This window comes from Thunnus maccoyii, chromosome 11, assembly GCF_910596095.1.
Source record: "Thunnus maccoyii chromosome 11, fThuMac1.1, whole genome shotgun sequence".
NCBI lineage: Eukaryota > Metazoa > Chordata > Actinopteri > Scombriformes > Scombridae > Thunnus > Thunnus maccoyii.
The window spans coordinates 27,960,602-27,985,945 of NC_056543.1; the positions used below are offsets into that span (position 1 = coordinate 27,960,602).

A 25,344-nucleotide genomic window follows, 5' to 3' on the forward strand; every position below is an offset into this window, starting at 1 on the left:
ATTCAAACAGTGCTAACACTACACATTCACTACATAAATGTGCTTGTAAATGAGGACAAATACAGGTCAGTTGCCACTAAGCTTTGCAGCTATTTAAAGACCACAACAAAAGCTGTGGCAGTGTCAATAGTTTTTTGTTTTGTTTTTTTTTTCTTTAGTTTATTTGTTTGTATAAATAACAAGACACAAAAACCCATCATACGTTAAAGGAGTAAAGGACTGTGCAGATGAGATTCTAAAAAAAAACAAAACAAAAGGGCACGTCAAAAAAGTTTTTTAAAAAAATATAAAATTTAAGTTTATCAAAGAAGAAAATATTATGATTTTATTATTAGGATATTTTAATAATAATAATAATAATAATAAAAATAGTTAAATTCATTATTATCAATTATGTTCAGAGTAATCCTATGTAAACACAGTGTTGTTCAAACAACAATATAAATAATACGACTTTTTTCCCTTCTTTATTGAAAACAGACATTCTTGTCTACCTTCATTGACGTAGGAAGATATAGTTGGATTGGTTTGACTGACAGAGACAAAGAGGGAACCTGGAAATGGATTGATGGAACACCACTGACTTTAAGGTTTGGCTTCAGTTGGTTGTTTATTGACAACATACACAAACACTGCTGTATATTAGAGGTTGGTGATATGTATTAAATCTTCTATCACAGACAATGTGAGGTGACTGGCAGTTCCAGGTTGGTCTGAAGCTTTTCTGATTAAATCATCAGTGCAAAATGATAATTATGAGAAAAAATCAAACCAAACTACCATTTCATGGTGCATCTGAGACGGAGTTTCTGGTCCACAGTCAAGTTTTACAATTCACCAACTGTACAGTACTGTAACTGATGACCAGAACACTATGGGGGTGTTTATTTATACAGGAGGCTTCTTTGTTGCTATTTGATGACTGCAAATTTATATTTAGGAAAAATACTATAGTGAACCTGCAGCACTGTTCAATTTGCTACTCTATAGCTCAAAACTATACTAAGGCACATCATGCAAGATAGAAGAAATTCCATTAATGTGATGTTTGTGAAGAAATATTATTTGTGTGAAGGACTGTGTTCATGTCAGAGATTAAGTGTCATGATTCTCTTGTTCACTGACCTGTAGGTACTGGGAGACAAATGAGCCTAATAATGGAAATGGAAATCCGCAGTTGGGTGAAGAGGACTGTGCACATATCATATCTGGCAAGAGTACTGAAGACAACTGGAATGATCGGTCGTGTGGTTTTCTTACGCGGTGGATCTGTGAGAAAAATGCTGCTGTATAATATGTAAAAATGCTTTTTCAAGCAAACTATGATTTTGCAAAAGGCAAATCAGTTTGTATGTGTGTGAATTTAAAACTTTTCTCTGCTGTGCTGATGACCTTTTGCTTCTGCTCTGCGTTTTTAAAGAGATTTCTATAAATTAGATGATTACAGCTTTTGCCAGAAGAGCTTCATTAACCAATTTCCAATGTTTCAAACAACTAAAAGAATCAGACAGATAAAACAAAACCAAACCTCTGCAAAATGCAACAGATTCATAAAAACCTTTATTTTGATTAATGTCTTAGCTAAAGATTTCATGATAGTTGAAAGTTGCAAAAAACTTGATTGAGACCATTTCTTATGACATCCCTCATATCATAATTAAACAATGTAATATAGATTTTGTGTAATTATGTCTTATTATATCATCAAATGACACTTTCCTGAAAATAATTTTTAAATGAAGTCTGTTCAGCAGCTGACAGATCTCTTTAGCAGAGGCCATCAGTGTTTGTGAATTTTACTTGATAATTAGTGGTTTCACTAGGGAAACACTTGCTGTTGTGAGAAAATTATCAAATTATTTTAGATGAAATGTAAACCAAAACTATTCAACAGATGAGTCAATATAAAGTCAGTCAATTACAACATATCAGCACTGTACTGGAGTCAGACGTTTGTCATGATGTCCTTTGTAATGCTGGTAGCTGATACTGGTTGTGGCTTTTTATGCAATTATGAAAATAATTAAAATCTTTTTAAATAATTCATTTGTTTTCAGTGTCTTTATGTTTCTTTTATCATCATTAATTGTGCAGAAAAACCCTGTTCTACTGGGATGTGAGAGGTCAGCTACAGATGGGGATTTCATTCATTCAAAACTAGACTTGGTTAAAAGATGATCTGTCTTTTCACCACACTCTCATGCTGTATTCAACAGGCACTAAGTGAAGAAAACAACTCTAACAATGAAACAGAACATCCTGTATCTCAATCTAGACAATCTACTGGATGAGGTCTGAGACTAATAAATAAAAGCACTGGTTGTTTGTACAAGTGACTTGAGGAAGAGTTCAGGTGGACGGGTGGGTCAGCAAAGCATGTGGCTTTGACATGAGAGACAGCTGTTCTTTTGTTTACTTAACTAAAACTACTTGGTTGGAGTTGAGGAAGGATTGTCTTCATGGTTCAAAGGAACCAACGTTGACTGTTAGACAGGACCGTTTGTACACCTACCATCCATCACAACCTCCACCTCCAAGCATTAAGGTTCCCCAGAACTGTCTTTTGTGTCTATAGACCAGCTGAATGTGGACTTAATTGTCAAATGTAATATTGGGCTTTATGACCCAAAAAACTAACAGTCCCTGTTCTAAAAGTAGGGATCAATTTATTAAAATAAATCTCAGGTGAGCTCTGATGTCACAGTGAAATATCTAGCCATGACTTCAGGACTTGAATGGAAAATAATACAAGAAGTTTATGATATGATTTAAAGGTCGGTTTGAGGATTGCTGTGACTCTATAATGATACCCTTGAGTTGGATCGCCCAAATCAACAAACTGAAAGGAGCTCCAGAATCTCAGGTGCTTTGAAAACCTTACAGCAGATAGTTGGTTTAAACAGTATACAGGTTATTATATATTCATTTTTTATAGTTGTTAAATCTATCATATGTCAATTTTAAATATGAATTTTTGTCCCAGATTTAATTTTTAAAAAGTAAAATCCATTTCAAATCAGAAAATGTCATGATATAAGTTAAATCATATTCAAAGTAAACTTTGTGCAGTCAGGCTCTTTATGTGGTTGCACACGTGTGCATATGAAAGAGAAAAGAGATAGAGAGCAAGTGCACATACACAACTGTTTATTTTGTCCGTCCGACAAAATAAAGCCTGTCAAGTTAAAACCATGTCTACACACTTGGGGGAAAGAGTCCTCGCTGGAGAAGTATGAGGGTAAAGTCACTCTAGGAGGATCTGCAGCAGTGGCTCCGTTGTGTGGGTCTGTGTGCAGGCCTGGTCAACTGCCTTATTTTTTTTCCTACCCGCATTCTGACCTGCCCCTACTCTGCCTCTGATTGGCTCTGATGCTGATATTCTTACCCTAACCATCTCACTCCTTATGCCTTGGCATAGGCACCCCATTAGATGGCCATCTATCATTAGACTGCTGTAATTCCTTATAAGTTGGTCTTAGTCAGTCTTCCATATCCCGCATGCCACTTATTTAAAATGCTGCTGCTCCTCCGTCACTCCTGTGTTGGCCTTTCTTCACTAGTTTCCTGTTCAGCATAGAATTAATGACAACATCTCACTGTTTCTCCTTATATTTCTGACTTTTAAACCTTCCAACTGCTCTGGGTCTTTGAAGTCTTCTGATTTAAACCCATAAGTGCCGCCATAAACACTGTTTTTTCCATTACACTGTGATATTAGTATGTTATATGGGCTGCTAGGTGATACTGCTACATCAGTGTTGCTTGTTCTTACACAGCTGATTTTTTACATTGGTGACAGTGGTGTCATGGACACAAGTACCACAAGGCTTTGCCTTAACTTATCTACTTCCTCAATGATACCCCTGTTGCCACTGTTCTGTGGAACAAATGTATGAGAGAGCAGTTTACAGACATGTAAAATATGACCATTCTGTGTAAGAATGTCAAAAAACATAAGCAGCCATTATTGGTATTATGAAAAACAATATGAATATTTTCTCTACGAGCGACAAATGAAAATCTCCTTCCAATGAGCTTACTACCAAACAGCATCCATATGTTGATTTCTGTTTAAAAAGTAAAACAAGACAAGAAACTTATGAAGTAAAATTTTACTCAAAACTATTTTTGTCTCCTGTAATTCTTGTGACTCAACAATCAGCAAATCTAGAGCTTATGCTTATGCAAATGTTGACTCAAGAACTTCAACAAAACAGACAGGTAAAAATGTTGCACAAAGATCTCAATTATCATCTGTTCTTTTTACTGTTGTATCATTGACTGTATTGACCGTTTCTCTGTTCAGGTCTGGGGAGCTCACAGAGGAGATTTCATGGAGCTCTTCTTGTCTTTCTGGGGCTGCTGAGTGTTTTCCTGCTGGCTGGACTCATCGGCCTCGGTGTCCACTGTGAGTCTGTTTCACATTCAGAAGTTTAAGTCAGACTGAATTTATGAGAAACATTCTACAGCAAGATGCCTATTTTTCTTTTTCATTTATGTTGTACCGCTCTTCTTATTCTCAGCCAAACTCTGCAGGTAGAGGTCTGGATGAACATGAGCATCACCTCAACTTTCTCTTTGGTGCCATATTTTAAACCATGTTTGAATGCTGGTGTAGGTCATATTTGTCATGTCTTTGATCTCTGGACACCTGCATGGACTTGTTTCAATGATGTTTCATAAAACTACATTAATAACAGGGAAAATATTCTCCCATGTATCTGTATGTAAACGTCATTTTGCAGGTGAAAAAAAATACCTTTAAGGTTACTATGTGGGACAATACTTCAAATCTAAAAACATTCAGTTTGCCTGTAAAATAGTACCAGTACGGATACGTGTCACACTTTTTTAGTTTTTTTACTAGAGTTAAATGCCCCCCTCTTGTACTGGCACGGATACATGTCACACTTTATTTTTATTTTTTTTACTAGGGCTAAATGTTATTGAACCTGTTGTGAGAAAACATCAGGGTGGCATAGTATTTACAACATGCGCTGTCTGTGCTGGGCTGCTCAGTGTCAAACACCAGGACTGCTTTTATGATGTAGTCAAGACTGGATGAAAATCTCGAAAAAACTTGCTTTGAATAACCTCTTGAGATCTGGATCCTTTGCTCTGTAAAGTTCTGCTCTGTTCAGTCTGGTTTTGTTTTGTTCCATTTTGCTGTGCCTGCACACCTTTATTACAGAGACTTTCTTCCATTCATTCTGGTTGTTTTGTCCTACATTTGGGTTCACCTGCTCCACTACTCCTGATAGCTATTTGCTTTAAAATGATACTGGAAGCTGTAATTACTGAAAATGTACATTTTAAAAGTTTTAAAATGGTGTTTGAGATAAGTGACTGAACGACATAAATGTGACATGTCTTTTGATTTATTTCAGACCACAGTGTGCGCAGTTCAGCTGAAGATATCTCCGTTATCATAGACAACCTGACTGAGCGTCTCCAGGACAGTAATAACAAGCTTTCTTCCATGTCTGAAGAGAGAGACCTGCTGCTTGCCAACCTCAGTGAAATAACTAAAGAGATGGAAAAGCTTCAGAGTTTGTCTGTACAGAGTAAGTGACAACTGTGGCTATACAGTACTGCACACACATTGTAGAAGAGCACCTACAGAGAATGCTATGCTGAAAATAGAAGAGTGATTGATTGATTGATTTATTGACTGGGACAGTGTGCAGTTTGAAACATTAAAGATGCACTGCACCAGAGTTAGCTTGGAGCTAATTTGCATCTGTAGTTCCCGACAAAAAACATACAACAGCACAACAATTAACAGTAGAAAGCAAAAAAAAACAAAAACACACAGAACACAGCATACAAAATACAAAGCTACACACAACAGCACATCACATACACCCACAATGTCAATTAGAAATTAATAATATAAACTTGTCAAATTAAAAGCAAGACTACCTGCGCTAATGAGAAGACCATAGATGGAGTTTAGACTCAGTGGTCACATAGCTGATCTTTAGTAGATTTTTTAATTTGGCCTTGAATGTATTGATTGAACTACAGTTCTTCATATCATCAGGTAGGGCATTCCACCGAGTTGTGGCTCTCACAGAGAAAGCTTGCTGCCCAAATGCAGTGTGACGAAATGGTATGGTACAATCTTGTGTAGAGGATATTCTGGAGGATCTAATAGAATTTACTGAGCGAGTGGACACAAAGTCACATAGTGGAGGAGGGGCCAAACCATTTAAAATTTTATAAACTAGGCACAAATTTGAGAATAATCTAAAATTCTCAAAGCTCAGTAAATTGTATTTCTCCAGTACCCTACAGTGATGGAAATGCATTGGCTTTTTGTCCAGAGTTTTTAGACTCAAGAGGTCTTATGGCTGTTTCTCCAGCCAGCCCCCAACATGTGATGCAGTAAGACATATGGGAAAGAAAGAACCATAGCATGCATAAATATCTTGGCTGCGTCCAAAGAGAGACAGTTTCTAATATGTCTAAAATTTGCTAAGTTGTACTTTATGGTTTAAACCATTTTTTTTTAACATGTTTCTTTAAGTTTAAATTTGGATCCAGTGTCACACCAAGATATTTAAAATCAGTAACTATGTCAATTTTTTCACCTTTGATGAAAATATCAGCGTTAGGAGGTTGTACCAAAAACATGCCCTTTGTCTTGTTTACATTTAGACTCAGACATGATTGATTAAGCCAATGTGTGATCCTTTCCAATGCAATTGTTAGCTTAGCAGCAGCTACCTCAGCTGTTTTTGCATGTGTGTACACAACTGTGTCATCTGCATACATTTGTAGTTCTGCATCATGACACTGTTGAGGGAGATCATTAATATACAGGCTAAATAATAGGGACCTAACACCGACTCTTGTGGTACACCCATTGTGCATTTCATGTTACTGGACAGTGTGTCACCAACTTTAACACATTGTCTCCTATTAGATGAATATGAAGACACCCATGCCAGTGCTCTAGATGAGAAGTTAAATTTAGAGAGTTTTGATATTAAAACATCATGATTGACTATGTTGAATGCTTTACACACATCTAAAAATACAGCACCAACTACTCCCCCTTTGTCAAGTCTTGATTTCATTTGCTCTATTAAGTGCAAGGTAGCATTTTCGGTGGAATGACTTGCTCTAAAGCCAAATTGCATACCATGTAGACCAAAATTGCTTCTCTTAGCTCTTGGATAACTTTGTTCCTTAAACCTTTATAAATCAGCATGTCAGTGTCTCTTGTAGTTTTAATTGCCTGTCCTTAATTGCCTGCAATCTGTCCTCTTAATTATACAAATTATCTTCAATCAAGAAGTTTGTTGTAACTTTATGTGGAAACATTCTTGTATTTACTTATCTTCAAACATTTTAAAATATTTGTCATCAGGAAATTCCAAACACCATCAACATTTAACATGTTAGCATTCTAACCAATAATATCATGCTAATATGCTAAATGTGACATTAGTAACACACTACAGTAAGTTTAGAATGTTACAATGCAAAATGTGCCAAAATCACTTTACTTAGAGCAAGCAACCACCTATAGTGACTCATAACCAGCTTATAGGTAGATATATTCCTGAGGAATATATCTACCTATTCCTCAGGAATTTCATTACTCACCCAGTGACCACTTAGAGTAGTTTACAATCACATTATAATGCATTACAAGATGATTATAATGTATTCCAACTATGAGAATTATAAAACACTGTGACCCTTGCAAAAAAATGTCAGCGTGTGACCAGCAATGAAGTATTATACTTAACCTTATAGATTATAATAAATTGCTTTGTGTTATGATTATTGTTATAAAGCTTTATGACATTTATGAGTGCTTATAACTATAATTATACAGTGCTATAAGCAGAGTATAATGCATTTTAAGTATGTTTATGATGCATTATAGACATTGGTGTCAAAGAAGTGTTACCCAAATAGTTATGTCTATCATATGTAATCAACTTTGTTCAACCCTGAAAATTGCCACTAAAATTGCCTTGAACTCAGATTTAAGGTGAGAAGCACAAACATCCAAATGAAGCAACAATAAGCAGAACATATTTTTGTTTGGAGGCAGATTTTAATGTTAATACATAAACTAGTTACATTTATGGTGACTTTTAGAAAAGTTTCACTTTTCAACCAAATATCAAAACAGAAGATCTTAGCCTGGACACTTTTAACCTTCACACATATTCAACCGATATTGTATTTAATGCTGATGTTTTGCATAAAGTACCACGTAAAATAAAAATCTATATCACTCCTTTGAGTATTTTCTGCACTTTGATCAAATGATGATGTTTTTTTCTTTGACACTCAACCCACATTTACCTTTATTTTACCCGGCTACATTTAGCTATTAAAAAAAAAAAAATACAATCTATAAAGTTTTTGATCAACCTCCATGGTATATGTATATGCAGCGAAAAATAATCTGTACTAGTGTGCTGCACTTCCGGCCAACCCAAATGAGGGTTCAAGCTGACTTAAAAGTGAATTCGCATAAACTGGCTTGTATATCATTAGTTATATCATAAGTTCAAGCACCTTATTTGTTCTGAGTCATCAGGACATAGTTCAATTAAACAACAAATAAACAATTAATGTTAAGCAATGTTGTGTAACTTTCAAAGTGCATAGTAAGTATCCTATTTCAGTATCTCGTAATTAACTACTTACTTAACTATTTGTGTTTTAAGACAGCATCCCCAAATGTTAAGGTGCCTTTCAGGTTGTCATATTTTTGGTCTGTAGCCAAAAATCATAACAAAAGATCCTGATTGAAAACTAGTTTTTATGGAAGATCAATATGTTGTGTACAATAACAAAACTATGATTGTAGTGGGAGGGTTAATATTTTTTCTTACATTTAATATATGTGAAGAAACAGCTAAGATATTTTTATTTTATTAAAAACAAAGAATTACTGATCTAGTGTATACTTTTATTGAAGAAGGATGCTTTCTCTTCCACTGGTCCAACGTTACTCAGAAGTACTTCAGACAATCTCTGGTTGTCTTATTCAAAACAAAGTACTCACAAGTCCAGTTTTAGAGACCTGCACCTGACTTGACCTGTTAATGTAACATGAAACCTGACCTATAATCAACAGACTACACACTCAGTTAACAACACTTTATTTGTTACTTTCACATGACCAAAAAACAAGTCAGGTTAGTCTTAACTAGGATAAACAGATGTTTGCTTAATAGCACAAAGATCACTGGTTTAACTGTAGGCTGATTTAAAGTTTTATAAAAGGATTAAAGGATTGACGATTTTTTGAGCTACCTGGTGCAAGACTCTGACTCAAATGTAATGTTAGTGGTGGTATTACATGAATTTTTGTTGATTCAAATTTTACTTTCATCTGGTGGTGTGAAAGCTGAGCTTTGTGAGATCCTTGTATGATGATTTAAAACATGTTGTGATTGGAGACACAAAGCTTTTGCCACTCGCTTTGGAAGAACTGCTGAGAATGGTTTCAAAGCATTTTATACATTCAAAGGGAGGCATCTGCTGGCCAAACCTTGGTATTGAGCTCATGATCAAACAGTGAGTCAAACTAGCTTTCAGAGAAAGTGAGCGGGAGATTTTGAGATTTGAGATTTTGATAAACCTTTATGTGTTTATTTCTGTGGTGTCATCCAGTATTAGTATCCCGTCTCAAAATCTGACATGGAGACACAGAATGAATGAGCTGAAATCAACAGTTTGTTCCATTATCTTCAAATAAAAACTGATGTCATCAAAATAATTTGAAAGATGCGATAATCACAAAAATTGTATTCATACCACAGAACTGCAGCTAAAAATCAACACCAGAAATGCTCCATAGTTGGTAGAATATCAACAAGTCAACTCTAGTCACATGTTATGTTGTTTTAACCCTCATACTTTGGAAACAGACAGACTTGATTCTTGTCTAATTTCTAATGTTGTGTGTTACAGAGTATACTTGTCCTGCAGGATGGAGGATGTTCAGACATTCCTGTTATCTCCTCTCCAGTGAGTCTGGTTCCTGGTCAAGAGGCAGACAGGACTGCATAAAGAAAGGAGCAGATCTGGTGGTTATAGACAGCACTGAAGAACAGGTACAGACTGTTTGTTTGTATGCTTGTAAAGAAACTGTGCCTGATTACAATCTTCCTGTACCTTGAAAAAAGCTAAAATACTTATTTATTTATTTTTATGGATCATTGGTGTTCAACACCTTGACAACAATAATTCAAATGATTTGAATGAACTTGTGCTGCTCTGTAGCATGTTTTGCTGGTATTCTTAAATTTGCACATTTGCCTTAAAATCAAAGTATTTCATTTCATCTTTAGCAAGCTAGCTAACATTCTTTTAACCTTTCACGGTGTTTTAATCAAACTCCAGAAGCAGTCACTCATACACTGTAAGTATTTAATCAGTACAGATCTGTGTATCAGTTTAAGAAAAAACATGATGATATCTGGCAACAGGAATTCTGTATACAGTAATTTATGCACAATTTAATGACATTTCTTATTCGCTGATTTCTTTCTTGAGAAAGAAAGTACAAATAGTTATTAATAGGTATTCAAATAGTGCTAACACTACACAGTCACTACATAAACGTGCTTGTAAATGAGGACAAATACAGGTCAGTTGCCACTAAGCTTTGCAGCTATTTAAAGACCACAACAAAAGCTGTGGCAGTGTCAATAGTTTTTTGTTTTGTAAAAATAACACACAAAAAAACAAAAGGGCACGTAAAAGAAGTTTTTTGAAAAAATTTAAAATTTAAGTTTATCAAAGAAGAAAAAATTATGATTTTATTATTAGTATATTTCAACAACAATAATAATAAAAATAGTTAAATTCATTATTTTCAATTATGTTCAGAGTTATCCTATGTAAACTGCATATTGTTGTTCAAACAACAATATAAATAATATGACTTTTTTCCCTTCTTTACTGAAAACAGACATTCTTGTCTACCTTCACTGAGGTAGGAAGATATAGTTGGATTGGTTTGACTGACAGAGACGAAGAGGGAACCTGGAAATGGATTGATGGAACACCACTGACTTTAAGGTTTGGCTTCAGTTGGTTGTTTATTGACAACATACACAATCACTGCTGTATATTAGAGGTTGGTGATATGTATTAAATCTTCTATCACAGACAATGTGAGGTGACTGGCAGTTCCAGGTTGGTCTGAAGCTTTTCTGGTTAAATCATCAGTGCAAAATTATGAGAAAAAATCAAGCCAAACTACCATTTCATGGTGTATCTGAGAGGGTTTCTGGTCCACAGTCAAGTTTTACACTTCACCAACTGTACAGTACTGTAACTGATGACCAGAACACTATGGGGGTGTTTATTTATACAGGAGGATCCTTTGTTGCTATTTGATGACTGCAAATTTACATTTAGGAAAAATACTACAGTGAACCTGCAGCCCCGTTCAATTTGCTACTTTATGGCTCAAAACTATACTAAGGCACATCATGCAAGATAAAAGAAATTCCATTCTGTGATGTTTGTGATGAAATATTATTTGTGTGAAGGACTGTGTTTATGTCAGAGATTAAGTGTCATGATTCTCTTGTTCACTGACCTGTAGGTACTGGGAGACAAATGAGCCTAATAATGGAGGTGGAGATCCGAAGGTCGGTGAAGAGGACTGTGCACATATCACATCTGACAAGAAAACTGAAGACAACTGGAATGATCTGTTATGTGATGCTTCTCTCGTCTTTTCACCACACTCTCATGCTGTATTCAACAGGCACCAAGTGAAGAAAACAACTCTAACAATGAAACAGAACATCCTGTATCTCAATCTAGACAATCTACTGGATGAGATCTGAGACTGTCTTCACCAGAAAAATAAAAGCACTGGTTGTTTGTACAAGTGACTTGAGGAAGAGTTCAGGTGGACGGGTGGGTCAGCAAACCATGTGGCTTTGACATGAGAGACGGCTGTTCTTTTGTTTACTTAACTAAAACTACTTGCTTGGAGTTGAGGAAGGAGTGTCTTCATGGTTCAAAGTAACCAACGTTGACTGTTAGACAGGACCATTTGTACACCTACCATCCATCACAACCTCCACCTCCAAGCATTAAGGTTCCCCAGAACTGTCTTTTGTGTCTATAGACCAGCTGCATGTGGACTTAATTGTAGAATGTAATATTGGGCTTTATGACACAATGTAGATCAGGGGTGTCAAACTCAAATTACCTGGGGGTCGCTGGAGGCAGAGTCTGGGTGAGGCTGGGCCGCATCAGGTATTACACAAAAAAAGGTTAGCAGGCGCAGGCTAGGATAGCAGGCGCAAAAAAGGCGACTACTTGTTGTTCATTACTTTTGTTGTTGTAAACGTCGTCATAGAAACATGTCAAACAAATGGCATCATAAAGAAATATCTTTATAATGTTTATTGTGCAAGGCATTTACTATGGAGTAAAATGTTTTGAGGAATAAATCTCTTTCCGCAAATGATTCAGTACATTCCATTCACCCAAAAGATGTTTTCGAATAATTTGTCCGTGAATGTCACATCATTGCAGAGCAAACGTGGAGAACATGAAGCCGGGACAGTGGGACACCATTATCCCATGGTTTGCACCTCCATGGCTGCAAACCATGGGATGCAGCCATGGAGGTGTTATTTATTGGCTTTTATTTCCTATAATAACTCCATGGATGCAGCGGGTGGCGGCGTTGTCAAATCAAATATGACGTGTGGCACAGCAGCATCACCTGTACGGTGTTTTGTTACACTTTGTATTTATGATCTCTGACGGATAAACATAAGTGTGTTCATGAAAACGTATGTATTAACTATTAGTTCACTTCACAACGTGGCATTATGTGACAGAAATATGCACATACATTATTATCTGCCAGACTTATAAAGACGCAGATACACCTGGTTCTGTTTTTTTTTAATGTCACACACTGTGGAATCACATGCACGAGCCTCATTTACTGTCACAGTGAGCCAAAAATGGATGTAAAGGTCTTTATACCTCCGTTTGTACGTCAACAGTTGTGTCCGTTCCGCTCATCAGACCTCGGTGGGAATTACGCACAGGCTCTCCAACAGCTGATCATTACGCACGGCTGCTGTGGATATTTGAAACGACTTTACCCCTAATTCATCACTGCAAACCGTCACCACTGTAAAGTGTCAGTCATCATTATTAAACATCAGAAGAATGATAAATGATTTATTGATAGAGCTCGTGTTGAAACGGACTTTACAAAGTGCTTCAAAACAAAATGAATTGATCGTTAACAGAGAGATGATGCTGAAATAAACAGAATGATGCTTTAATAAGGTTTAATAATTCACCTTTGAATTTTACTGAAAGCTGTGTAGCAAAAATAACGACATAATCTAGCGTGAGGTTATTCACATTCTCAGCGCACATTCTTCCTGTATAAATAACATAGTTGTTGTGAAACAGCCATATACCCCTGTGATTGGCAGGTTCGTTCAGCTCCAGCTTGTGCAATAAAGGGACCTTCCACACACAACACAGTAAAGTGCCATTCATATAAAACTCGCGGTCCGCACTAACATTAAACTTTTATATCAAGGTGGGGGCCACAAAATATCAGCCCGAGATTGAGACCCACGATCTAAGCCAAACATTATGCTTTTTTTTGTTTATTGGTTTGTTATATTGTTGCTGTTGTTGTTGTTGTTGTTGCTGCTGTTTTCCTTTTTTTCCTTTTGTTTTGGTTTGTTTAAGTCTAGTTCTCCCTCTTGTCTTCTGCTGTCATGTGTGTCTTCATGTTGGTCACTTGTGTTGCACTATAAACACAAAAAGATGTAAGCAGACACAAATAAGCTGATTTTGAGCAGAAAAAAGCAGTTAGCAGTTTTACACACAATGTGTGTATTGTTGGAAAAATCACCTTAACATTATATGCCGATATAAACATATGTGTACAGTGTAAAAAAATGAGTTCGACATTAAAGCTGCATTCATTGTTTGTTTTGTTATGTTTTTTGGCTACTTGGAAAGTAGAAAATACAATAAACAGAACACAACATACTAATTGACCTTTTAAAGTTGTTATGGCGACCTTGGCCAATGGTTGCCTATTTACACTCTCAGCATACATTGAGCAATAGAATTCATTTGGAGTTGTGTTTCGGACAAATGTTACTTCTGATTTAAACCCATAAGTGCCACCATAAACACTGTTTTTTCCATTACACTGTGATATTAGTATGTTATATGGGCTGCTAGGTGATACTGCTACATCAGTGTTGCTTGTTCTTACACAGCTGATTTTTTACATTGGTGACAGTGGTGTCATGGACACAAGTACCACAAGGCTTTGCCTTAACTTATCTACTTCCTCAATAATACCCCTGTTGCTACTGTTCTGTGGAACAAATGTATTAGAGAGCAGTTTACAGACATGTAAAATATGACCATTCTGTGTAAGAATGAATAAAAACATAAGCAGCCATTATTGATATTATGAAAAACAATATGAATATTTTCTCTATGAGCGACAAATGAAAATCTCCTTCCAATGAGCTTACTACCAAACAGCATCCATATGTTGATTTCTGTCTAAAAAGTAAAACAAGACAAGAGACTCAAAGTAAAATTTTACTCAAAACTATTTTTTTCTTCTGTACTTCTTGTGACTCAACAATCAGTAAATCTAGAGCTTTTGACAGTTCCTGTTTTGAGTTATTACCACAGATTGTATCTATGTTCAGCATATTTGTGTGAGAAACTGAACCCAACAAGAGTTTCATCATATGCTATACATGCGTTGTAGCTTGTGCTTCAGAGCTGACCCTTTAGAAAATACTTGGCATCCTTAAGAGCGATGGAGGCAAATTATGCAAATGTTGACTCAAGAACTTCAACAAAACAGACAGGTAAAAATGTTGCACAAAGATCTAAATTATCATCTGTTCTTTTGTTGTATCATTGACTGTATTGACTGTTTCTCTGTTCAGGTCTGGGGAGCTCACAGAGGAGATTTCATGGAGCTGTTGTTTTCGTTCTGGGGCTGCTGAGTGTTTTCCTGCTGGCTCGACTCATCGGCCTCGGTGTCCACTGTGAGTCTGTTTCACATTCAGAAGTTTAAGTCAGACTGAATTTATGAGGAACATTCTACAGCAAGATGCCTATTTTTCTTTTTCATTTATGTTGTACCGCTCTTCTTATTCTCAGCCAAACTCTGCAGGTAGAGGTCTGGATGAACATGAGCATCACCTCAACTTTCTCTTTTGTGCCATATTTTAAACCATGTTTGAATGCTGGTGTAGGTCATATTTGTCATGTCTTTGATCTCTGGACACCTGCATGGACTTGTTTCAATGATGTTTCATAAAACTACATTAATAACAGAGAAAATATTCTCCCATGTATCTGTATGTAAACGTCATTTTGCAAGTGAAAAAAAAATACCTTTAAGGTTACTATGTGGGACAATACTTCAAATCTAAAAACATTCAGTTTGCCTGTAAAATAGTACCAGTACGGATATGTGTCACACTTTTTTAGTTTTTTTACTAGAGTTAAATGCCCCCCTCTTGTACTGGCACGGATACATGTCACACTTTATTTTTATTTTTTTTACTAGGGCTAAATGTTGGTGAACCTGTTGTGAGAAAACATCAGGGTGGCATAGTATTTACAACATGCGCTGTCTGTGCTGGGCTGCTCAGTGTCAAACACCAGGACTGCTTTTATGTTGTAGTCAAAGCTGGATGAAAATCTGGAAAAAACTTGCTTTGAATAACTTCTAGAGATCTGGATCCTTTGCTCTGTAAAGTTCTGCTCTGTTCAGTCTGGTTTTGTTTTGTTCCATTTTGCTGTGCCTGCACACCTTTATTACAGAGACTTTCTTCCATTCATTCTGGCTGTTTTGTCCTACATTTGGGTTCACCTGCTCCACTACTCCTGACAGCTATTTGCTTTAAAATGATACTGGAAGCTGTAATTACTAAAAATGTACATTTTAAAAGTTTTAAAATGGTATTTGAGATAAGTGACTGAATAAACATAAATGTGACATGTCTTTTGATTTATTTCAGACCACAGTGTGCGCAGTTCAGCTGAAGATATCTCCGTTATCATAGACAACCTGACTGAGCGTCTCCAGGACAGTAATAACAAGCTTTCTTCCATGTCTGAAGAGAGAGACCTGCTGCTTGCCAACCTCACTGAAATAACTAAAGAGATGGAAAAGCTTCAGAGTTTGTCTGCACAGAGTGAGTGACAACTATGGCTATACAGTACTGCACACACATTGTAGAAGAGCACCTACAGAGAACGCTATGCTGAAAATAGAAGACTGATTGATTGATTGATTTATTGACTGGAACAGTGTGCAGTTTGAAACATTAAAGATGCACTGCACCAGAGTTAGCTTGGAGCTAATTTGCATCTGTAGTCCCCGACAAAAAACATACAACAGCACAACAATAAACAGTACAAAGCAAAAAAAAAAAAAAACAAACACAAAACACACCATACAAAATACAAAGCTACACACAACAGCACATCACATACACCCACAATGTCAATTAGAAATTAATAATATAAACTTGTCAAATTAAAAGCAAGACTACCTGCGCTAATGAGAAGACCATAGATGGAGTTTAGACTCAGTGGTCACATAGCTGATTGGTCTTTAGTAGATTTTTTAATTTGGCCTTGAATGTATTGATTGAACTACAGTTCTTCATATCATCAGGTAGGGCATTCCACCGAGTTGTGGCTCTCACAGAGAAAGCTTGCTGCCCAAATGCAGTGTGACGAAATGGTATAGTACAATCTTGTATAGAGGATATTCTAGAGGATCTAATAGAATTTACTGAGCGAGTGGACACAAAGTCACATAGTGGAGGAGGGGCCAAACCATTTAAAATTTTATAAACTAGGCACAAATTTGAGAATAATCTAAAATTCTCAAAGCTCAGTAAATTGTATTTCTCCAGTACCCTACAGTGATGGAAATGCATTGGCTTTTTGTCCAGAGTTTTTAGACTCAAGAGGTCTTATGGCTGTTTCTCCAGCCAGCCCCCAACATGTGATGCAGTAAGACATATGGGAAAGAAAGAATCATAGCATGCATAAATATCTTGGCTGCGTCCAAAGAGAGACAGTTTCTAATATGTCTAAAATTTGCTAAGTTGTACTTTATGGTTTAAACCATTTTTTTAACATGTTTCTTAAAGTTTAAATTTGGATCCAGTGTCACACCAAGATATTTAAAATCAGTAACTATGTCAATTTTTTCACCTTTGATGAAAATATCAGTGTTAGGAGGTTGTACCATAGTCTTAGAAAAAAACATGCCCTTTGTCTTGTTTACATTTAGACTCAGACATGATTGATTAAGCCAATGTGTGATCCTTTCCAATACAATTGTTAGCTTAGCAGCAGCTAACTCAACTGTTTTTGCATGTGTGTACACAACGGTGACATCTGCATACATTTGTAGTTCTGCATCATGACACTGTTGAGGGAGATCGTTAATATACAGGCTAAATAATAGGGGACCTAATAGGGGACCTGACTCTTGTGGTACACCCGTTGTGCACTTCATGTTACTGGACAGTGAGTCACCAACTTTAACACATTGTCTCCTATTAGATGAATATGAAGACACCCATGCCAGTGCTCTAGATGAGAAGTTAAATTTAGAGAGTTTTGATATTAAAACATCATGATTGACTATGTTGAATGCTTTACACACATCTAAAAATACAGCACCAACTTCTCCCCCTTTGTCAAGTCTTGATTTAATTTGCTCTATTAAGTGCAAGGTAGCATTTTCGGTGGAATGACTTGCTCTAAAGCCAAATTGCATACCATGTAGACCAAAATTGCTTCTCTTAGCTCTTGGATAACTTTGTTCCTTAAACCTTTATAAATCAGCATGTCAGTGTCTCTTGTAGTTTTAATTGCCTGTCCTTAATTGCCTGCAATCTGTCCTCTTAATTATACAAATTATCTTCAATCAAGAAGTTTGTTGTAACTTTATGTGGAAACATTCTTGTATTTACTTATCTTCAAACATTTTAAAATATTTGTCATCAGGAAATTCCAAACACCATCAACATTTAACATGTTAGCATTCTAACCAATAATATCATGCTAACATGCTAAATGTGACATTAGTAACATGCTACAGTAAGTTTAGAATGTTACAATGCAAAATGTGCCAAAATCACTTTACTTAGAGCAAGCAACCACCTATAGTGACTCATAACCAGCTTGTAATGTATTATATCTACCTATTCCTCAGGAATTTCATTACTCACCCAGTGACCACTTAGAGTAGTTTACAATCACATTATAATGCATTACAAGATGATTATAATGTATTCCAACTATGAGAATTATAAAACACTGTGACCCTTGCAAAAAAATGTCAGCGTGTGACCAGCAATGAAGTATTATACTTAACCTTATAGATTATAATAAATTGCTTTATGTTTTGATTATTAATATAAAGCTTTATGACATTTATGAGTGCTTATAACTATAATTATACAGTGCTATAAGCAGAGTATAATGCATTTTAAGTATGTTTATGATGCATTATAGACATTGGTGTCAAAGAAGTGTTACATAAATAGTTATGTCTATCATATGTAATCAACTTTGTTCAACCCTGAAAATTGCCACTAAAATTGCCTTGAACTCAGATTTAAGGTGAGAAGCACAAACATCCAAATGAGGCAACAATAAGCAGAACATATTTTTGTTTGGAGGCAGATTTTAATGTTAATAAATAAACTAGTTACATTTATAGTGACTTTTAGAAAAGTTTCACTTTTCAACCAAATATCAAAACAGAAGATCTTAGCCTGGACACTTTTAACCTTCACACATATTCAACTGATATCGTATTTAATGCTGATGTTTTGCACAAAGTACCACGTAAAATAAAAATCTATATCACTCCTTTGAGTATTTTCTGCACTTTGATCAAATGATGTTTTTTTCTTTGACACTCAACCCACATTTACCTTTATTTTACCCGGCTACATTTAGCTATTAAAAAAAAAAAATACAATCTATAAAGTTTTTGATCAACCTCCATGGTAGATGTATATGCAGCGAAAAATAATCTGTACTAGTGTGCTGCACTTCCGGCCAACCCAAATGAGGGTTCAAGCTGACTTAAAAGTGAATTCACATAAACTGGCTTGTATATCATTAGTTATATCATAAGTTCAAGCACCTTATTTGATCAGAGTCATCAGGACATAGTTCAATTAAACAACAACAAATAAACAGTTAATGTTAAGCAATGTTGTGTAACTTTCAAAGTGCATATTAAGTATCCTACTTCAGTATCTCGGAATTAACTACTTACTTAACTATTTGTGTTTTAAGACAGCATCCCCAAATGTTAAGGTGCCTTTCAGGTTGTCATATTTTTGGTCTCTAGCCAAAAATCATAACAAATGATCCTGATTGAAAACTAGTTTTTATGGAAGATCAATATGTTGTGTACAATAACAAAACTATGATTGTAGTGGGAGGGTTAATATTTTTTCTTACATTTAATATATGTGAAGAAACAGCTAAGATATTTTTTATTTTATTAAAAACAAAGAATTACTGATCTAGTGTATTCTTTTATTGAAGAAGGATGCTTTCTCTTCCACTGGTCCAACGTTACTCAGAAGTACTTCAGACAATCTCTGGTTGCCTTATTCAAAACAAAGCACTCACAAGTCCAGTTTTAGAGACCTGCACCTGACTTGACCTGTTAATGTAACATGAAACCTGACCTATATTCAACAGACTACACACTCAGTTAACAACACTTTATTTGTTACTTTCACATGACCAAAAAACAAGTCAGGTTAGCCTTAACTAGGATAAACAGATGTTTGCTTAATAACACAAAGATCACTGGTTTAACTGTAGGCTGATTTAAAGTTTTATAAAAGGATTAAAGGATTGACGATTTTTTGAGCTACCTGGTGCAAGACTCTGACTCAAATGTAATGTTAGTGGTGGTATTACATGAATTTTTGTTGATTCAAATTTTACTTTCATCTGGTGGTGTGAAAGCTGAGCTTTGTGAGATCCTTGTATGATGATTTAAAGCATGCTGTGATTGGAGACACAAAGCTTTTGCCACTCGCTTTGGAAGAACTGCTGAGAATGGTTTCAAAGCATTTTATACATTCAAAGGGAGGCATCTGCTGGCCAAACCTTGGTATTGAGCTCATGATCCAACAGTGAGTCAAACTAGCTGTGAAAGAAAGTGAGCACAGTTATTTTTGAGATTTTGATAAACCTTTATATGTTTATTTCTGTGGTGTCATCCAGTATTAGTATCCCACCTCAAAATCTGACATGGAGACACAGAATGAATGAGCTGAAATCAACAGTTTGTTCCATTATCTTCAAATAAAAACTGATGTCATCAAAATAATTTGAAAGATGCAATAATCACAAAAAATGTATTCATACATTCAACTGCAGCTAAAAATCAGCACCATAAATGCTCCATAGTTGGTAGAATATCAACAAGTCAACTCTAGTCACATGTTATGTTGTTTTAACCCTCATACTTTGGAAACAGACAGACTTGATTCTTGTCTAATTTCTAATGTTGTGTGTTACAGACAGAATTTGTCCTGCAGGATGGAGGATGTTCAGATCTTCCTGTTATCTCCTCTCCAGTGAGTCTGGTTCCTGGTCAAGAGGCAGACAGGACTGCAGAGAGAAAGGAGCAGATCTGGTGGTTATAGACAGCACTAAAGAACAGGTACAGACTGTTTGTTTCTATGCTTTCAAAGAAACTGTGCCTAATTGCAATCTTCCTGTGCCTTGAAAAAAGCTAAAATACTTACTTATTAAGTAATTAATTGATTTATATGGATCATTGGTGTTCAACACCTTGACAACAATAATTCAAATGATTTGAATGAACTTGTGCTGCTCTGTAGCATGTTTTGCTGGTATTCTTAAGTTTGCACATTTGCCTTAAAATCAAAGTAATTCATTTCATCTTTAGCAAGCTAGCTAACATTCTTTTAACCTTTCACTATGTTTTAATCAAACTCCAGAAGCAGTCACTCATACACTGCAAGTATTTAATGAGTACAGATCTGTGTATCAGTTTAAGAAAAAACATGATGATGTCTGGCAACAGGAATTCTGTATACAGTAATTTATGCACAATTTAATGACATTTCTTATTCCCTGATTCTTGAGAAAGATGAAGTTTATAAATAAAAATAGTTATTAATAAGTATTCAAATAGTGCTAACACTAGCAGTCACTACATAAATGTGCTTGTAAATGAGGACAAATACAGGTCAGTCTGGGGGAATCAGTTCCCACCAGGGGTGCAACAGATCACAAAACTAACAGTTCAGATCGTATCATGGTTTTGAGTCACGGATCGGATCATTTTTCGGAAAAAGAAGAAAAAAAGAAAAAGGAGACAAATATAACTTTACTTTCCATTTATTCTGTAAAAGACTTAAAGCAAGGAACTTTTGCCAGTGGTCTTCTGTGAAAATATTCAAAATCTCCAATGTTTAAGTAAAAACTTAAAATATATCAAATATTCAGTACGAAATTGTTAAATTAAAATGCAATATGAGGCATGATACCTTTTTCTTTTAATCATGGTAGTGAATGAAAAAATAGCCTGTGTCCACATCATCAAAACTTGATGATAACTTACAAACATGAGCACACGTCTTGTTTCGCAGTTTAGCTTGTTGAATGAGCCACCAAACAAACATTCACCATGGAAAAGTGCACCGTTAATGTCAGTCAGCAGCTAGATCACTAATTAGCTGTTCAGCTGCAGCACATTAAACATCATGTTAACATAGCTGCAGATGTCACTACGGACCCACTAGATGCTGGTTTGGTTGTTGTTCTTCAAAATCCTGATAGTGACACGCTGTCTGTCCATGACTTGTAGCTACATCAGTTTGTTTACTTTGTCTCCAATGAGACATTACATTTTGCAGTTTATCCGCGGTTCACATTCAAGCTGAACTGTGGGAGGCGATTCATACAGATCACAGATCAACTACGTTCTGTTACACCACTAGCTTCTACTAAGCTTTGTGCTGTCAATATTTTTTTTGTTTTGTTTTGTTTTTTTTTTCTTTAGTTTATCTATTTGTACAAATAACAACACACAACAACCCATAATGCATTAAAGGATTAAAGAAGGACTGTACAAGTGAGATTCTGAAAAAACAAAAGGGCACCTCAAAAAAGTTTTTTTAAATAAATCTAAAATTTAAGTTTATCAAACAAGAAAAAAATATAATGATTATATTATTATTATATTTCAATAATAATAATAGTTAAATGGATTTTTATCAAATATGTTCAGAGTAATCCTATGTAAACTGCATATTGTTGTTCAAACAACAATATAAATAATATGACTTTTTTCCCTTCTTTATTGAAAACAGACATTCTTGTCTACCTTCACTGAGGTAGAAACTTGGATTGGTTTGACTGACAGAGACGAAGAGGGAACCTGGAAATGGATTGATGGAACACCACTGACTTTAAGGTTTGGCTTCAGTTGGTTGTTTATTGACAACATACACAAACACTGCTGTATATTAATGGTTGGTGATATGTATTAAATCTTCTATCACAGACAATGTGAGGTGACTGGCAGTTCCAGGTTGGTCTGAAGCTTTTCTGGTTAAATCATCAGTGCAAAATGATAATTATGAGAAAAAATCAAACCAAACTACCATTTCATGGTGCATCTGAGAGGGTTTCTGGTCCACAGTCAAGTTTCACACTTCACCAACTGTACAGTACTGTAACTGATGACCAGAACACTATGGGGGTGTTTATTTATACAGGAGGCTCCTTTGTTGCTATTTGATGACTGCAAATTTACATTTAGGAAAAATACTACAGTGAACCTGCAGCCCCGTTCAATTTGTTACTCTATAGCTCAAAACTATACTAAGGCACATCATGCAAGATAGAATAAATTCCATTCTGTGATGTTTGTGAAGAAATATTATTTACAACCCTACTTCTTGCCAGGAAGAATAAGTACAATGAATAGAATGAGACACGTTCAGTTTTCTTATGTTCCAGTGAAGGACTGTGTTCATGTCAGAGATTAAGTGTCACGATTCTCTTGTTCACTGACCTGTAGTTACTGGACGACAAATCAGCCTGATAATGGAGGTGGAGATCCGCAGTGGGGTGAAGAGGACTGTGCACATATCAGGGCTGAGGGGAAAACTGGAGACAACTGGAATGATCGGTCATGTAATACTTCTCTGCGGTGGATCTGTGAGAAAAATGCTGGTGTATAATATGTAAAAATGCTTTTTCAAAGCAAACTATGATTTTGCAAAAGGCAAATCAGTTTGTATGTGTGTGAATTTAAAACTTTTCTCTGCTGTGCTGATGACCTTTTGCTTCTGCTCTGCCTTTTTAAAGAGATTTCTATAAATTAGATGTTTACGGCTTTTGCCAGAAGAGCTTCATTAACCAATTTCCAATGTTTCAAACAACTAAAAGAAGCAGACAGATAAAACAAATCAAACCTCTGCAAAATGCAACAGATTCATAAAAACCTTTATTTTGATTAATGTCTTAGCTAAAGATTTCATGATAGTTGAAAGTTGCAAAAAGCCTGATTGAGACCATTTCTTATGACATCCCTCATATCATAATTAAACAATGTAATATAGATTTTGTGTAATTATGTCTTATTATAATCATCAAATGACGCTTTCCTGAAAATAATTTTTAAATGAAGTCTGTTCAGCAGCTGACAGATCTCTTTAGCAGAGGCCATCGGTGCTTTTGAATTTTACTTGATAATTAGTGGTTTCACTCAGGAAACACTTGCTGTTGTGAGAGAATAATCAAATTATTTTAGATGAAATGTAAACCAAAACTATTCAACAGATGAGTCAATATAAAGTCAGTCAATTACAACATATGAGCACTGTACTGGAGTCAGACGTTTGTCATGACGTCCTTTGTAATGCTGGTAGCTGATACTGGTTGTGGCTTTTTATGTAATTATGAAAACAATTAAAATCTTTTTAAAAATTGAATATTTTTCAGTGTCTTTATGTTTCTTTTATCATCATTAATTGTGCAGAAAAACCCTGTTCTACTGGGATGTGAGAGGTCGGCTAAAGATGGGGATTTCATTCATTGAAAACTGAACTTGGTTAAAAGATGATTTGTCTTTTCACCACACTCTCATGCTGTATTCAACAGGCACTAAGTGAAGAAAACAACTCTAACAATGAAACAGAACATCCTGTATCTCAATCTAGACAATCTACTGAATGAGATCTGAGACTGTCTTCACCAGAAAAATAAAAGCACTGGTTGTTTGTACAAGTGACTTGAGGAAGAGTTCAGGTGGACGGATGGGTCAGCAAACCATGTGGCTTTGACATGAGAGACAGCTGTTCTTTTGTTTACTTAACTAAAACTACTTGGTTGGAGTTGAGGAAGGATTGTCTTCATGGTTCAAAGTAACCAACGTTGACTGTTAGACAGGACCATTTGTACACCTACCATCCATCACAACCTCCACCTCCAAGCATTAAGGTTCCCCAGAACTGTCTTTTGTGTCTATAGACCAGCTGCATGTGGACTTAATCGTAGAATGTAATATTGGGCTTTATGACACAATGTAGATCAGGGGTCTCAAATTCAAATTACCTGGGGGTCGCTGGAGGCAGAGTCTGGGTGAGGCTGGGCCGCATCAGGTATTACACAAAAAAAGGTTAGCAGGCGCAGGCTAGGATAGCAGGCGCAAAAAAGGCGACTACTTGTTGTTCATTACCCGCTGTGCTTTTGTTGTTGTAAACGTCGTCATAGAACATGTGAAACAAATGGCATCATAAAGAAACATCTTTATAATGTTTATTGTGCAAGGCATTTACTATGGAGTAAAATGTTTTGAGGAATAAATCTCTTTCCGCAAATGATTCAGTACATTCCATTCACCCAAAAGATGTTTTCGAATAATTTGTCCGTGAATGTCACATCATTGCAGAGCAAACGTGGAGAACATGAAGCCGGGACAGTGGGACACCATTATCCCATGGTTTGTACCTCCATGGCTGCAAACCATGGGATGCAGCCATGGAGGTGTTATTTATTGGCTTTTATTTCCTATAATAACTCCACGGATGCAGCGGGCGTTGCGAAGCTAGCGGCGTTGTCAAATCAAATATGACGTGTGGCACAGCAGCATCAGCTGTACGGTGTTTTGTTACACTTTGTATTTATGATCTCTGACGGATAAACATAAGTGTGTTCATGAAAACGTATGTATTAACTTTTAGTTCACTTCACAACGTGGCATTATGTGACAGA

The 25,344-nt window shown here is 35.9% G+C and overlaps 3 protein-coding genes across 6 annotated transcripts in view; all 3 read left to right on the forward strand.

Moving 5' to 3' along the window:
- Nucleotides 1-1,987, forward strand: part of LOC121906610 (CD209 antigen-like protein C) — a 30,517-nt gene extending 28,530 nt beyond the window's left edge. Inside the window, exon 6 of the mRNA XM_042425544.1 lies at nucleotides 1,132-1,987. Coding sequence (XP_042281478.1) covers nucleotides 1,132-1,294 — 163 coding nt within the window. The 3' untranslated portion in view covers nucleotides 1,295-1,987. The remainder of the gene's footprint in view (nucleotides 1-1,131) is intronic.
- A 2,208-nt stretch (nucleotides 1,988-4,195) lies between these two features.
- Nucleotides 4,196-24,031, forward strand: LOC121906614 (CD209 antigen-like protein C). Its single transcript, XM_042425552.1, has 7 exons — nucleotides 4,196-4,221; nucleotides 4,307-4,408; nucleotides 5,388-5,564; nucleotides 16,050-16,226; nucleotides 20,613-20,755; nucleotides 22,434-22,537; nucleotides 23,147-24,031. The coding sequence occupies exons 3-7, from the start codon at nucleotides 5,480-5,482 to the stop codon at nucleotides 23,307-23,309; spliced, it is 672 nt and encodes a 223-aa protein (XP_042281486.1). The 5' UTR covers nucleotides 4,196-4,221; nucleotides 4,307-4,408; nucleotides 5,388-5,479; the 3' UTR covers nucleotides 23,310-24,031.
- LOC121906616 (CD209 antigen-like protein A) lies at nucleotides 9,598-11,930 on the forward strand. Of its 4 annotated transcripts, none has more exons than XM_042425557.1 (5): nucleotides 9,598-10,091; nucleotides 10,952-11,061; nucleotides 11,152-11,178; nucleotides 11,594-11,639; nucleotides 11,759-11,930. In XM_042425557.1, exons 1-5 carry the CDS (start codon nucleotides 9,933-9,935, stop codon nucleotides 11,831-11,833), a joined length of 417 nt encoding a protein of 138 aa, XP_042281491.1. In that variant the 5' UTR covers nucleotides 9,598-9,932; the 3' UTR covers nucleotides 11,834-11,930. The 4 variants fall into 4 exon arrangements, with proteins under 4 accessions (XP_042281491.1, XP_042281490.1, XP_042281488.1 ...); XM_042425556.1 differs by having other exon boundaries at nucleotides 9,611-9,838; nucleotides 9,949-10,091; nucleotides 11,594-11,930; XM_042425554.1 differs by having other exon boundaries at nucleotides 9,612-10,091; nucleotides 11,594-11,930.
- Nucleotides 24,032-25,344: the final 1,313 nt, after the last annotated feature.

Coding starts and splice junctions, on each gene's coding strand:
- LOC121906614 (XM_042425552.1), top strand. CDS start 5,480: ATGTCTGAAGAGAGAGACCTGCTGCTTGCCAACCTCAGTGAAATAACT. Junction 16,227..20,612: donor TCAGAGTTTGTCTGCACAGA/GTGAGTGACAAC, acceptor TGTGTGTTACAG/ACAGAATTTGTCCTGCAGGA. Junction 22,538..23,146: donor GGAACACCACTGACTTTAAG/GTTTGGCTTCAG, acceptor ACTGACCTGTAG/TTACTGGACGACAAATCAGC.
- LOC121906616 (XM_042425554.1), top strand. CDS start 9,933: ATGTTGTGTGTTACAGAGTATACTTGTCCTGCAGGATGGAGGATGTTC. Junction 10,092..10,951: donor TAGACAGCACTGAAGAACAG/GTACAGACTGTT, acceptor TACTGAAAACAG/ACATTCTTGTCTACCTTCAC. Junction 11,062..11,151: donor GGAACACCACTGACTTTAAG/GTTTGGCTTCAG, acceptor CTTCTATCACAG/ACAATGTGAGGTGACTGGCA.